Genomic DNA, 16,492 nt, shown 5'->3' on the forward strand with positions numbered 1-16,492 from the left:
CATTTTTTAATAATTGCCTCAAAGAACTGGTCTTATGATTTATTTCTTCCTCTAAATATAGTCATATTTTCATAGTACAACAATAGGCAGCAATTCAGACGTTTTTATCGATTTGAATTATCTTTGTTGACAGCAAGGTAAACTGTTAGGCCAAACAAGACTGTTCTAGGATTCCTTGGAGGAAAAGAAGGGCTTTAGATTTTTCGGCACCCTTTGTTGCCTATTAGTGTTTGGCGTAAAATCGTGTCACCCTTTAACGCAGAACTATCTCGTACTGTCCTAAAAGGAATGGTAAAACCATAAATCCAAAAAAAAGTTTATTAAAGCACATGCAGTCATGTTAGGAGTCGAGTTTATTCGCGCAATATGCAGATCAAGCAATCAGATATTTCCTACCGTATTATTAACAATCTGTCGAAGTAAAATAAATCATTTTGCTATCATTTGCTATGGCACACTTTGGTACTATAAGCGAAATCGTTTGGGATAATTATCCCTGTCGTCGCGGAGCGGGCCTGGCAGGACGAGGTACCCCAGATCCAGTTGATGCAGCAATCGCGGCCTGATCGCCAGTCGGCGCAGATGACTGAATAACTACATCAGCAGGATTTTTGCTTTCTGTTCCCAGCTCATTGGTGATTATCTCCGCACGATAGCCGTTTTCATCAGCGGTATACCTGTAAAAAGCAGTCGAGTTCATTGTACTTATCAGATGGTACAGAAAAATATGTCTGAACATATGAAGTACAGAAACATTATTTACGCCAGCCGAACTCTGTACGATCGGATGCGACTGACGTGCCTAATATTAGGTACGTATTTACTGCTAATCGTAGGAATCTGTCAAGAGGCGTTAGCTGACAGAAATGCGCACCATCATTTTCAAGCAGGTAGCGTTCGTCAAGTACAGAGCAAGTAGCAAATACTTAGCCTAACATTGATGTTGTGAGTTCTTGCTTGTCTCAGCAAACCCTGGAAATGGCTATGTCTTACTTGACAATACGCTGTCTTCCGTCAGCCAACTGCAAACTATATTCGCCAGTGATGCGTCCATTGGCGTCTCCCTGTTGATTGTGAGAATGCGAGCCTTCCGGGTCCTGCGATGCGTAGGCAAACTGGAATGGCTGAGGTGGCCCGTAGCTCTCCTGGGCACTACGCTGGCCTGATACCGACGCCACAACAAGCACTGCAACAGTTGCTACAAGATGCTGCAAAGTCAAAATGTTTCTATATGTAATACATACGTATATGATGGCGAAAACTGAATAGTACACTAAAGGCTAATACGTCTGTATCGACTAGCATAAATGACAGCGATTTTCGAAAAAACTAAAAACGGTCCCCTCAACACAAAGTCCACTGTAAACTGAGGTAACGAGGTCGATTTATAGCATATCCTGAGTCAGCCTTTTACTGCATTGTGTATTACATCATTTTCTCATTGTTTTCAAATACTATGAAATTAACAAAGAAACGTCCCTGTAGCAGTATTTACTACTTCAAAATTGCTACTCCGCGCACTTCATCCAAGAGAGTAACGGCGGCTTTCAGCACTAAGTTCTCTACGATATTCCTCTGTTTAAAGTAAATCCTAGAGTTGGTTCTATGTTTCTGTCCTAGTCTAGTTGTTAAATGGTAGTCATAATCACTATTAATTAACAAGACGAAATCAGATATGATCACTCACCATGATTAACTGGGTAAATTAGCTTTGGTTTGATCGCTCGGTAGGCAAGACTACTATTTGTACTGATCAGTCTAGTTGCTGCACGACATTTGTGCTGCGATGGCCCGTTACGGCGGACGATTCTCTTCCTCGATCGTCATGGGAAAGAGGTCGGAAGAAAGGCTTCTCCGCCATAGTTAACAGAATAGTATGGAAAATACGAGCTTTCTTTTGTGTCTGTTCTGCTGATCCTTCCTCACCTTGGTAATCTTTAATCATAAGGCGGCCGCGGGATGGAAGACGAGCGGAACACCACTGAGCGGAGTGAAAGAGGTCTTTTGGCTAACGCAATAGGCGGTATGACGGCCAGACGTCGAGAAAGAAATAATCCTCTACAGCTATACAACACAGATCTTTTTTATTCAGGTTTCTAGGTATCAACTTAAATGTATGCAGGAACCGGATCAGGTATACGCGCCTGTTGTGACGCTACCGTGGCTCATATTGATTCAGTTAATGGCGTAGGTGTGCTACGGGACATCTATTGTTATGCTCGTAACTGAAAAAAATCCTTCGTTTTTAACGGAATGTTCTTCCGCATAAGAGTAGAACAGCTACAGGAGGAAGTATCAAATAAAAGCATTTAACTGGAACAATCTCATATTCGGTTTGACTATAAAGATCGATCCTCGTATAGGAATCAATAGAAAGCAACACGATAAAAATAGAACGATAGCTCACTTTGAGTACTCCGCAAAATTTCATTAGATCCATGTGAGTTAACTGTTTGCAATTCGGATCGTCTAATAGGTAATACCCTAACAAGTTAACTTCACAAAGAAAAATATTGGATTTATGAATTATTAAACTCACTGCGTATATAGATTAGATGCTGGAAGCCATAAACAGATAAACACGAGACTAGTGGCCTATAAAAATCGGTCTGTCGTCAGGCTCACCTATAAAAAATCGAATAAAGGCGTTAGTTTTCAATTGGTAGACGCGCTATCTAACACAGAACAGTGACCACAATCATTTATTGGTGCTGGGGTTCAAAGATTCAAGAAATATCATTTCGAACTTTGTTTTCCTGTACTATAAACAATGATATCGACTATAATACGTATGTGAATTGTAGGTACATAAAAACACAGATACCTCCTGATGAACCCCGTTGATCTACCTAGTTTCGTAATTTTCTATCAAGAGCGTAGCTTATTGTGACTCGCAAACTTTACGGCTCTCCCACATTTTGCCGTACGTGCTCAGAGCTTAGGAGATATCTAATCTTGTAGATCTTAGCCGTTTTACAAATCGATTTTACCGATGAAAACTTTCTAGCCAATAACGTTTGCGATTGTTTTTAATCTATACGTATTCGTTTGAGTTTTATGTAATATACGATGTAAATAAGATTTCGGCTTGGAGCATAGCCTACTAGAGTTGAGCTTAGAAGTAATAAAATAAATTCTGTAAGATCTGTTTACGAACATTGACTTTCCGCTGAACTTACTTCGGTATATAATACCAAATCGTCCAGTATGTATATATATATATATATATATATATATATATATATATGTATATATAGTAATAATCTTTGAGCCAATCCACGACGTTTTAGCCAATTAAACCGTGACAGAGCATCGATATCTATAGTGTAGCTTACTATTTATAATATAAAAAAAAATATACATTTGAATAATATCGAAAGCATCGCCTAATTTCACAGTTGAACTAAATACAGACCAATAAATGGTAGCGATTTTTCTTTGAAATATTTCACAACGTTATCAATTACTCCTAGCATCCCTTCAAGTTCTATAGTTTATTGATACCCCACGAAACGTCGGCATAATCGTGAGAACAGGATTTATCCACTTTGATAACAGCCTACGCTACAATATTGTTCTCAGACTGAAATACTGTGAAATCTGTTGAAATAAAAAAAAAAACCTGTTTAATTGAGTAGGTATAAATCCTGCTCTAAATACGAGTCATAGCTGGTTACGATTAATGGTATCAGTTATTATTTATTGTCTTCGGAACACAGAAATGATTTAGTTTGATATAAAAAAAGACCTAACATGTTGGCCTTGAGAAGAAGTCGGCTCCTAATAGGCCGCAACCTTAAAAACACCATGCTAAGCCAGTGTTATATTTAAACAATAACGAAAAATTGTAAAGTTTTCTGTTTAATATTAAAACCATCTAGTTTATTATCCAAAGACAACGATATTTCATATTCTATCATAATTTTATTGCTGCTTCAGGCCTAATTAGCGACACGTACTATACCACCAATATGAATGAAGAAGCTAAATCGAAGCTCAGATTCTGTGTTACTTGCATCATTGTCTTTCTGTCAACTTGTAATCCATAATTTTGTTGGCGATAGCCGCAAACTTACTTCTTAGTTTTTAGAAATAATTTCCACTTATAACCTAGTTACTCTGTTAACTTGAATCAATGATACCTACAGGAGACTGACACCTAAATGCAGCATGTATTTAACTAGAGGTAAAATACGGGGGTGATTTTTTATAACTACTATGATTAAATAATGTAACTGCTTTTAATATTAATACTGTTTGAAATTCCACTTGAAAGTTAAGAAAGAAAAATCTTCAAATCTTAAGCCTCGAATGAAATGGCGCCACTTTCATATCATACCGCAGTATAAAAGACTTACAAAACTATTCACACGCTATAGAAGTTTAACTAGTTTAAAAATGAAGTTTGATCTGCAACCCAAAGTGATATCTCACCATTTTGTATGAACCCAATTTGTTTCTTTACATTTTCTTCTTACAATTTTAATCAAAGCCTATTAGAAATTCATATTTATAACATTTATTATTCACTATTACTATATACTATTTATTATTATGTATTAAATATTTTAATACATGACAGAAAAAATGCTGTGACCGTACTTCATACCTAATGTTGTCCCAATTCAGTTCCTCACCTGTTAATAGAAGTTACTAGAAAGCATTAATATGTTATCGTTGGCTACGTTCTTTAATAGATCCACGAAGAAGTAGGTTAAGGTAACAAGCAGGGTTAGATAGTTTCTAAAGTGCCCTACCTTCCAGAAAATACGTTTTGCATGAGGCTAGTCCCTAATATATGTACTCCTTCGAGTTTTAAAGCCTGAGCTTTATGATCCTTATCTGTGTCCTTGTCTTTCTCCTTGCATTTGTCCTTGTCATAATTTTAAGGAGACAAGGTCATCATAGAAAGTGGCAAGATAGAAGCAACTATGAAAATAAGTTATTAACCTATCTATATTTAGCTATTGTACATGCTCATAAGTCCAACTGGCTTAGTATAAGTTCCAAGTTTTCGGGCAGCTGGAACGAGCTGTATTATTCTTAAGGTGTAGTTGACATATGTATGCCTTTTTCAAACTCCTCTTCTCCACGACCCTCCAGTACGACAAAAGGGATACTTTCACCTAATTCACTGCTACCAGCTGTAATATGAGGCGCTTGCCCTCCGGTGGAAGCATGATTTTGTAAAATTACATTGGCGGGACTCTTCGACTCTGCGTCAAGCTCGTTATTTACAATTTGAGTACGGCAGCTCGCTTTACTTATCATGTATCTAAACAAGAAAAAAAAACAAGGACATAATAGTCAAACGAAGCTAGCGTAAGGATTAGATAGTACCTACACGAGGGCGGGATCACTTAGGAAGGGAAAGCAAGCTCCAACTGGGGTAATCATTGTAAAAATATCTTCCGAAATCGTGACGAGAAAAGCAGTGATCGTGGTTTTTGTCTGCAGCACTACAGTTGGTAGAACTTATGATATCGATCTAATTTCCCTAGAAATGCTATATTCTCATCCACACAAACACATATATACGCTTTTACGGTCTCTGGGATTCGAGAACTAAGCTTCTCACTTTTACCAGGATTGCAAGTAATATTAAACAGGATTGTAATATATTTCTTTACAATGAATATACCTACCTCGATGCCTAAATGACAGTTGACTTTGGGTTTTTAAATCTAAGAGAAACAGTTCTAAGAACTAGCCTGTATTATCTAAGAGCTAATCCAGAGCTTTTATCAGCTATAGTGAAAACACAAAGGAGACGGACGTCTCGAGGGTTACACAATAACACTCTTTTATATACGAGTTTATGCGCCGAAGGTGCATCAAACAGAAGCAGACCCAGAAGCTAAGCGTTACATGAGTACTCTCGCAGCACTCTATGGAACTCTAATTACACGGCGTAAGTGCACGTTCTTTTAGTGCTAGGGTATATCATAAGGTACTCATAATTCCGCGCACAGTTACACGTATAGCCACGATCTTTTGGAAAAATATTCTATCGTATAGCAAATTCGAAGCTTATAAAAATGAAGCAGAAACAGGTTGTCAACGGCATTGCCGATGTAGACATTTACATGAGACGCGTTGCACCAGTTTAAGGTTCCATTAATCACTATCAGCTATAGCTATAATAACTGGTTGCTAGCACGTTTTACAAAAGCAGTTGAAGTCAACTTTCGTTGAGCGGAATTTTTGCGCAACCGAAGCGTTAGGACTCAGGGTAGTAGTGGACATTTTCTATTAGGCAGCGAATCGTCCGCCGTCACGAAACTACGCTGAAAATAATAACTAGCCTGACTCCTTGAGTACAAACAGCGCTAGCCTATTTCGAAACATTTCAAGGAGGATTACGCCGCCGCGTACATGCGACAATGGCGACGTTAGTTTTCACAACGGCCCAGTCATCAAAAGGAACTTACATAGAAGATAACCCTTAATTTTCGCCTAATAAAATAGAGTGTTTGATTCTTTATTTAACCACACGAACTATGAAAATTCCTGCCCAAAAGCTCATATCATCTATTTGCGTAACGACTGAGATAAAAAAAAATCTAGCTTTTAAAAGTCATTTCTACTTTAAACAGCTTACCATCTGTTAAGTATTAATCATATGGCTCTGAAATATAACGAGAGTTTTTCCCAGCGATAATTAAGTGTCCTTGAACATCTCCAGTATTCAGAAGAACTGCTTTATTAGAACGCGATGGAAATTGATCGTCTATTGTCAGCTCTCTCGGGGCCAATTTGTACCCATAGTGCACAAGTCTGCTTCGTGACATCAAGTTGTGCGCGTGTATCAAATTCGACGCCATTAATTATAACGATAGCGATATTCTGTCGAGGATAAATAATTGCCGATTGACCTTCTCTGTCCAATTTCCTGTTTTTCCTCCTACTAAAGGTCATCTGATAAACCATTTCAAATCGCATCTAATCAAGGAGTCATATCATTACATTTGTATTCATTGATTTCCTTGAAAGGATTGTATCCTGAAACAAAATAGATATTAAATTTGAAATTTTTTCCCCATTTATATGTATGAGTGTTACGTAAGCTCAATACTGTGCGAGTTTTTAAAGAGGATAGAGGACAGCGTACGTTCTATGCCGTTATACTGTCGTGTAACGAACCTATCGGGTCCACGGCTGTGCAAACATAATTGCTAAAAAGAAAGGCTTTACTAGCGGAAGCTACATCTATTGTCAAACACCTAATGGCCAAGCAAGTGCGTCCGATTAATATGAGAAGCAAAACAGTCAAACAGCAATCGTCTTGATAATAGTACCTGTACTCAAAAGAACACCTGCTAGATCCGAGATGGGAGCTCAACATGTTTAGTCTTCACAGATACTGAGTAAAGTTAAGGGCCTAGAAGAGTCAAAGAATCTGGTTTCGATTGAACATACATCTGTAGATTTCGAACAAAATCACAGTGATGTCAAATTATCTTTCTTTTGGAATATCCAGCCAACATTAAGTAACTAATTTTAGCATCTAAATAACAAGCAATCGGCCTTCATCGTGAAATAAGTAAATCAGCTCCCGAAAATGTGGCTGTCGCCAGTTAAAGACAAATTTCTGTTTATTAGAATACCACAAATTCAAATATTACATTTTCCGAACGTACAATATAACACTAAATTATCAAGAAAGGTAACTTGACAAAGTATTGCTTATTATTACTTGCATACAATAATTTTGCCTATCTCCAGCCCTACTCTTCTTCATGACACGATAATTCGTATATGAAGACACCTGTTTCAATGAAGTGCTCTTGGTCTATTACGTCGAAAGGACCAAGGCAAGACATTTCTTCCGATGGAACATTTAAAGTATCTGATTGGCCTCTTTACAACATGGGTGATAATTATCAATAGGAGACTAGTCAAAACAATTCATTGACTGAAAATTGTTATATAGTAGTCATCATAATAGTCGCATTGGTCCATTTATTTAGTAGCTCGTAACATGTCTAGTGATTTATTCACAGTGTTGCACACTATGACAGGTATTAAAGCCGTAAAAATTGCACGAACATGGCTTTTATCTTATCACCAAAACGAGTCATACTGCTGAACCGTATGAATCGTGCTTGGCTATTGCTGCATACACTCACACACACACACACACACGCACGCACGCACGCACTGACCTCGCAGTTGACCATCAGAAAAGCTGATACCACTCATCCTATCGGGGCGTCTGTCTGCTCGTATCCAGAATTTACGCCGCTATGTTACGCTAATATCGTAATAATAATAATAATAATGCGTTTTGTTATGTTAAGCTATATACGAACGAATGCGGCTGCACAGGTGCCCATGGCGCCATCGATAGGCCCAGCTTCTATTTGCACCTATTGGCCCACCATACCAGCCTTCGGGGTACATCACCATGAGTCAGGGGGAAAACCCGGAACGAAAAATTTGACAATCCCATATAGTTATATATGGGTGCTGGTTGTAAGGTGTTTATTTATTATTTGAATCTTGGGATTTCTTGTGTCTGACAGTATATGCAGTACTTCCCTGGTAATTTATAAATACTAGTCAGTTTATTTGATTAAGATAGTTATGAAGAATGTTATTGCCTACCTATGCATTATATTTACTTTGTAAAAGTATGCATATTCAGTATTATTCGTTATATACTACACAAACTAAGAAGAACTGCGGTTTTAATCGCATGTCACATATGATCGATACGTGAAATCTCGCTAAAAACAAGCCTTACGTAAGGCAAGGAACCTTAGATAGATGAACATACTACAGCCAACACTAGGCCTGTCGTAAATAGCACGGTTATATTTCGTGTTTTAGTATCCCAGGGATTGTCAAAAAGAATAGAATTTTAATTTTAAATTGTGTTACTTATCATGTCATTTTCCACCCAAATTGCAAATATCCATAGCCTAAAAAAAATTTAAAAAAAAAAGAAGCGAGTTGCAATTTTAATCTCATCGCATGGTACGAGCGTGCGTCTTGCGAATGAAGTCTGACTGATACTTGTTTTAGGACGATCAGCTAATTAAAGCTATTTGCATCTTCGCGCGCATAACACACTTTTGCCTTTTGCAATAAACGTTCCACATAAGTGGATCCCCATTCCGGGTGCGTTCTCTGACGTTTCTCGGTTGCCTGAGAACCGGTTTAAATAAAAGACAAACAATGCGATGAATTTATGTTCAGGCTAAGCGCTAGCCATTTGCTTTCTTCGAAAAGCATCATACAAGTTAATGGACGGTAAAGCTCTAGGTTTTGAATCCGGTTGCATCAGTTCAAAGAGCCTGCCTTTACATCTAATCCAAAATGCAAAGGTAAGTACCCCAAAGACATTTTTACTTCAGCCTACTTCGTCCAAGGTGGCGTTCTTCGAAGCCTGTCATAAAAACTGAGCCTCAGTGAAACCCAAAGCAATGCAGTAAACTATCAAACAGCTATTCCACCAGTCGGTGGACCGAAAAGTTTCAACGGGATAGTTTAAAATGTTGACTTTTGGCTTAAAGGCTACTGCGTAACCATTCGATTTGAAATTCGGAAACACGTCTTAAGAATCCGGCGGATCATCAGAGTCACTCTTAAAGAATAATCTTCGTAATCAGCACTGCGTAGGTTAACGGCGTTAACCGGCGTCCTCTTTGCATTTAAATAAAGCTATTACTGAAGAGCGATCAATTTTCGCTATATTATGCAATGAATTCCGGCACAGTTTTTGGCCGGCGATCGAAAGGATTCAACCAGACCAATAAATACTTTATTGAGCTCCTGTTTACCATTGGGTCCTATAGTAACCGCTGATGTTGGATTCTTGCAGTTCGTTTAACCGCTCATAGTAAACTCGGCAACTGAGACTGCGCTCTATTGAAGCTCAATGCGTGCCGCGGCGTTCACTCTCAAGAAAACGCAAGCTTTTCCTTAAGTGGCAGAGGATAATGGGCATTTGTCAATAGGTCTTCATGCCAGTGACCAGTCGGCAATTTTCATTTTCACTATATTTTTCAGTCTATTGATTATATAACCTATGTATATTCAAAACATGTAGTTACGTAACGTCGCGCTTTATGCAGCTCGTTAGATCGTTCCTTATATTAATATCTTTCATTGTCCTGCAACACTTTTTTAAACGCCCCTACCTTATTTTCGATATAATTTTGCTAGTTGCGTTTTCTATCGGGTAAGTTGTTTTGAAGTTCTAGGGTGTCCGCTGTCGCTGATTCACCTGAGCGTTAATGATTTGACCGTAGACCGTAAAACCAGCATAGGTATCCTGATCAGCTAAACGCACCAAATCGTTTACCAGCGAAATATATAGTAGTGGCATATTCTATGCAGCAGGTTTTAGCGATCCACGCGACGCTTACACTTGCGTTAATTAAAGTTTTCGCTGCACGTTTCTTAGAAGATTCACGGGCCGTTTTGTTAAACTTTGCAGTTATCCACAGTTATCGTGTCTCTGTCGCTGAACCTCAATGGACCTTATTGTCTTCTGAAGTAAGATTTTTAAAAACAGATTCACAAGCAGTAATCAGAATGATTGCTTTTAACCTATTTACTATCTGATTTCAATGTAACTTCCCATGTAATTTCTCAACACGACGATACATAATTCTATTGATTGATTCAGTTCTCACTCAGTACAATAGTTTCCTATAGAGTTTACGATTTGTCGAGCGTGACACCTTTATGTGAGCTTTACCAGCGTATCAAGATGGTACAGGCCTCTCGCGATATTTTGCTATACAAAACAATTGGCTAACTACTCTTCAGTCGTTCTCGTTTTGAGAAATATAAAACTGGATTGGAACATTGCCAATGCTTTGATCGAATTCATAAGCTTCACTCTTTAGTCATCCATACCCCCTGAGCACCTCCCTGAGGTTTTTTGAACTTTTTGTTTTCACATAACGCCATAATGATTTATTTGGCAATCGCTGAAGCTTGAAACGCTTAAGGGGCAACGCGACCGTTCAGTCTTTCAAGCTCTGACGATTATATATGGCTTTGTGCACGTTGTTGTCATAGTAAAATTAAACTTTTGCAAAACTTTATGCTGTTGCCTATTTTGTCTCACAACGCAACGTACTGATATAGGAGTTAGGAATACTTTCTGACAAAGTTCCTATTTAGCAAGAGGATCAGCGAAAGTCTGTTCGAAAAGACAATCGTGTATGTTTAGACTCGAGCAAAGCTATGTTAAACATCGAACGCATTGTAAATAGTAAAGGACACCTTTAGGCGCAGATTGGCTTGTTTACCTTTTCTACAAATGTCTATTCACAAAGATTAATATAGCTATTAACATTAAACAAACAAGTTACCTATGAAAGCGCGCGTCTTCCATTGCGATGGACAGCTTTTGATATTCAGGATTGCTTTGACGTCCTGTTCCACTTACCGAGTGAGAGGGTATCCTCTCAAAAACATATAAAACCTGAATTTGTATTAAAGGTTTTTTTACTAACGTAATGTACCTAAAATGAAATTAAGTGGAACAAAGGTGTGTTGATCACTAAGTTTACCCTCGACGCATTTTCATCTCTTCTGAGTAGCCTAAATTCAGTCTACGTCAAGTCTAGACGTTTGTATTACATAAACGCTTTATACGTATTTTTCTGCCTGCCCGACACCTCTCGTGTTATATATTCTGGCTATTGGTGAACAGGTCAGCGTTTCTAATAATGGCCAATAACACTACGATATGTTAATTTTTTTAAATTTTACCACTTTTGGCGCTTTCTGTTTAGATCAGAAAATTTTGTTTAATTTATCGCTTCTCTAGGAAATGTCGGACATGACCGACTTGTAAATTGCAGCTAATTATAATTACATGCAAATACGGTAGTATTGTGGTCGTTATGAAGGCAAATCGATGCTTCTGATCCTTCTTACAGATGCCGTATCACTATCAGGCTATTTCTAAGCCTGACAAATATAATAACAGGTTTTCACCTTTAACCTACGCCACCATGTATTTTATGCATTAATGATAATAGGTACACTTAGTAACGGCATGATTAGCAGCGTAGTAATTGACGATATGTAGCCATTTGTTTAGACGTTTCTATTCGCAAAAAAAAAAACAGCAAAAGTTCAACACGTCCAAACAATTCCGAGGACAGGTACTATCAGACATTTACGAATAACAATAGATATCTAATCACTAGCGTTAGGCAAGCTGCACCATCACATCCCATGCGCGTAACAACAATAACATAATAACAGTCACAATAATACCAACAGTTTACAATATGATGATGCATATATAGTATAAATTCATAGAAAAAGGATCTTCTATAAAAATCGAAGTTGAGTCTCGGGGGACAGGGGCGAATAGATCAAATGGAACCGACAGCCCCTTTCAGCTCTGCCACGCACTATTAGTGAGCTGTTTTATTTACATAGAAAGCAAATGCATGGATCCTTTTTTGGCTGTGATCTTATTTTACTTTCGCGTTGTTCTGTGATTCCACATTGGCAACAGCCATTGGGGGCCACCTTTGACCCCCACTACTGCAACTCCCGGTGGGGGTGACGCTAGCAGCGGTGACGGCCTAAGTGATTGCCAGTGATGCCGAGCCAGCCGACCTTGGCAAGGCGCGGGCGAACAGGCCGATAGACTATGAAACCGATAGACGGTCAACAAAGTGATAGAAGATGGAACAACGGCAGAGTGGACAATTTACAGAAATTATGCAAATAACTGACGCTGCAGAGAAAAATAAAGGTGTAGGGTGGAACTCAGACGGGGTACGAGATAAACAACAACGGTAATATATACAACAGCTTTTTGGTGGGAACGATTGCATGACAATATTGTGTAATCACAATCATCAGCGTTTGTTGATTAGTAACACCGAGACTGGAAAGCATACGAAATAGTAATAGAAGATTGCTCAATTGCTTTACGCTGATGTTCCGTTACAATGGAACAGGTTATGACGATGAGATGAAGTGTCCCTTATATGAAATATTTACAACTATATATAATAAATAGATTACTATATTTAAATTAGCGACTGTTGATTTGCATTCCGGCATTAACAATTACAATATTATCTAATATCCATTGATAGAATGGAAAGACAAAACTTTACCAAAAACTGGATCTATATGTAAGTGGCTCTTACCGACGCTAAATACATGAACGGGTATTTTTCACGCCTCGTTTATCTGACGCGCTTAGCAAACAGGCCCCTGCTCCCTTTTGATTTCCCGCGTTTCACTGCTGATGTTGAATGTTCTAAAATTTAGCATAGACTGATTCGATATTTACGTCCCGCCACCACAATGGCCACCCTCTGTCAAACTTATGCTGTGCTCAGACAGCCCTCGTGCTTTTCAGTTCGATCAGCTGGTCGTTGAAGCGGTTGTACTTAAACTCCAATGGCAAAACATCACATTTAAGACCGTTGCTGCTGCCGGTGACAATCGACTTTATTCAACTCTTAAAGAGCTCCCAAAAGGCTGGAGACGAGCGATGAACGCGGTCAGAGATCCGTCTGGCGAAAAATACACGTAACAATGCTCTGTCTATTGCCCCCTCCTATACAGTGAAAACTTCGAATTACCCATGCCATCATCGTCACCGCTCTGTTAACTTAAAAGAACGATTCAGTTTTATGTTGTCATAGCGCTTCGATCAGGCGTAGAGTAGTTTGCATGGAAGTATGAGGAATTCATTCATTATCAAAGCTGAATATAGTTTGCAAAGTACACGAGATTATGAAACTAGTTCGAATGGTCCTTCTTTACCTGCTAGAAACTGTAAACGATTTGAGAGAATATATATAGCGTGACGACGGTTATGTTTAATGGCGAGAACCTTCTTCCGAGGGAGAGAATTTTCCAAGACGACTAAAAACTGGCTGGAAGTCATCTGACATATTATTTATCTTTGCGCAGAAGTTAGGGATTACAACAATAGAGCTTTTCCGAGTCTATCTCATCCAGGTTTCGTGCTGTTGAACTTCCATGCTGGCAGCTCTTATGTAATCAGTCATGTCAGATTATTGTGTAGACTCCCCTTCCACTACCTTGAGATCCGTGAAACTATTGTGTACTAAAGAACTCGTTTGTTTGCGTCATCTTGTATTTGTTAAATTGCAACGCAGTAAGAACAACAAAAAACTACTTTACTTACGATCGAGGGATATTATTAGGGAGACTAAAAGGTCAACAGCACAAGATTCAGTATCCATGTATAGACAGAAGATTTATTAGAACATTGATCAGCGGACGACAATGTCAGATGAAGGATAGATAAATATTTACAAGAAAGGAGCGAAATAATGAATGTGTAGTATGCATCCGAGTTCATCTTTACTTGTCTTTCTTTACTTAAATCACGTTGAAACACCGCCGATTTTGCTTCGTCGGGATTTTTGCGAAAATCTGTATGTGCTTGCTTTTTCCAGCAGATGCTTTCGTTCTGGGCAGCTGACGGCATATTGAAGTACGATACATAACGGGATCGGACAAGTTTTAACAGGGCGCTGCTGACAACCGTCTTCCTTCATACGATACACTATGGTGCGAGAGAGCGATCATACATCAGCCTTTAGCAACTACGGCTCTATTACAGTAGATAGGTATAGAAAATTAAAACCGGACGTGGACGGGACGGAATTCTGACGAAGCCGCCTGATATGCCGCCTGGTCTCCGGTGAACGCAGACGATTGGATGGTAACATCAGCAGGATTCTTACTTTCAGTTCCGAGCTCATTGGTAATCACATCAGCACGATAGCCGTTCTCGTCAGCGGTGTACCTGTGTTTTGAGTAAGAAGTTTAACAAGGCCTAATCACGATTATCGATGAAAGTAAAAATGCCAAAGGTTTAAGAATAAGAGTATCTGTTAAATATGCTTTCGTGTGATGTTGATTACTTGTCATAAATTTGATTATAAAAAAGCTGATTATGAGTCATAAATGACTTAGAGAAAGTTGACTAAAACAAGTAAGGAAACTTAGTTGTTACCTAACAGTCCGAGATCGGCCATCAGCCAGCTGAATGGCGTATTCGCCAGTGATACGGCCGTTTCCATCTCCCTGCTGGCTGTGCGAGTGGGAGCCGTCAAGATCTTGTGATGTGTACGAAAAGTCAAATGGCTGAGGTGGCCCATAGTTTTCGTCCTGGTACTGGGCCAGGGCTAGTCCAGCAAAAGCAAACAGGACCAGGGCGTGCTGTGAAAAAAATGACAATCCAAAAGTAAGCAATTTCAAAGTACTAGCGAGCTATGTCGAACATGTCCTTTTATCTATCATAAAGGGGACAAACCATTGATCCCCGTACGGCAAAAGCATATCTCAATATCACTCTTCCAATATATGTGAATCTGAATCTCACTGAGATATGTATCCAATCAGCACCATTGGCAGTATCCAAACCATCAACACTTCCTCACTCAAAACCCCATCTTCGCTTTTTGAAACTATAACGAGATTTCACTGGCGACTCGTATGAAGCTTCTCAACGGCTTCGCGAATGCCAATAGTTATCAGTCCTACCAGTTATCCATGGAGCGTTAGCTACGCCAAAAATCTTATTTTTCTAAACGATCTCTCAAGGCTTGTATGCTTAGCGCACTCCATACCATCGCTGTTGTTGATATTTGGCTACTTGCCGACGATGTCCTGCCAGCATCAGCCTGATACATTTATACCACGTGTTTGGGGGGTAGGGGGTCGATAGTTGTCGTCTTACCCACTGTTCAACACTTATCCGCTTGTGTACGGCCACCAGATCTGGTAGCCTCTAGTTGCGGTTGATGCCGCGCAGCGAGGTGGGATACACAACCCTCACTTTGTCTCCCATACCCGAACCGCGGTTCTGGTCGTCAACTTTTTCTATGTTTTGATTTGTGCTTGATGTAAACGCGTGTCGGTTCTGGTTCCATCCCGCCAGGCGCCATGCTGCAGCCAAGACGTCACTGTCTACCGGCGGGGTTTCAGATGAGCGTTAACTGTCACTTTAGCTCAGTGAAACGTGGTTTCTGTTGTTCGCTATTGCCGATTGATGGCCTTTTAGGGAGCAGCGTCCCTATGAAGCCTTTGTATTGTACAGTGATTTGTTCAAAGGACACGCAGATTGAAATACTAGCTAGACTACTGAAGACCTCGCTGTGTGACGAGAACAAACACACAAAGACAGATAAGTTGTTCCATAAGCAACTTTATTATTTAATTTCTAGCCCGATGTTTCAGGCTTGCGATTCACGGCCAAGTTTCCAATGGAATTTGCTAGAGAAAGTTTTCGTTTATGCATTGCCTACGTCGAGCCATTATTTATGCCATTGAAGCTATCTGACTATTCGAACACCGTATATATGTACAGAGCGTCAGTAAATAAGGCTCAAATTTAGCTAGCGTCAAGGAGCTCGGCTGAATAAATTTTATTTTTATCCATTATTTTACAATACACTCAAGTAATAATTTCGCACCGCCAGTAAATCCTGCTCATTAGATATGAGGACATCCATGG

The 16,492-nt window shown here is 39.2% G+C and overlaps 2 protein-coding genes across 2 annotated transcripts; both read right to left on the bottom strand.

The window, feature by feature from the left end:
* Positions 1 to 300: 300 nt before the first annotated feature.
* LOC111247036 (cuticle protein 10.9-like) lies at positions 301 to 1,847 on the bottom strand. Its single transcript, XM_022797559.2, has 3 exons — positions 1,688 to 1,847; positions 994 to 1,208; positions 301 to 677 (listed from the first exon to the last, which is right to left on the bottom strand). The coding sequence occupies exons 1-3, from the start codon at positions 1,688 to 1,690 to the stop codon at positions 491 to 493; spliced, it is 405 nt and encodes a 134-aa protein (XP_022653294.1). The 5' UTR covers positions 1,691 to 1,847; the 3' UTR covers positions 301 to 490.
* A 12,358-nt stretch (positions 1,848 to 14,205) lies between these two features.
* LOC111247179 (uncharacterized) lies at positions 14,206 to 15,668 on the bottom strand. The gene is made up of 3 exons (XM_022797815.2): positions 15,606 to 15,668; positions 14,990 to 15,195; positions 14,206 to 14,779 (listed from the first exon to the last, which is right to left on the bottom strand). The coding sequence occupies exons 1-3, from the start codon at positions 15,666 to 15,668 to the stop codon at positions 14,611 to 14,613; spliced, it is 438 nt and encodes a 145-aa protein (XP_022653550.2). The 3' UTR covers positions 14,206 to 14,610.
* Positions 15,669 to 16,492: the final 824 nt, after the last annotated feature.

The sequence above is a fragment of the Varroa destructor genome, unplaced genomic scaffold, assembly GCF_002443255.2.
Source record: "Varroa destructor unplaced genomic scaffold, Vdes_3.0 BEIS01000003.1, whole genome shotgun sequence".
NCBI lineage: Eukaryota > Metazoa > Arthropoda > Arachnida > Mesostigmata > Varroidae > Varroa > Varroa destructor.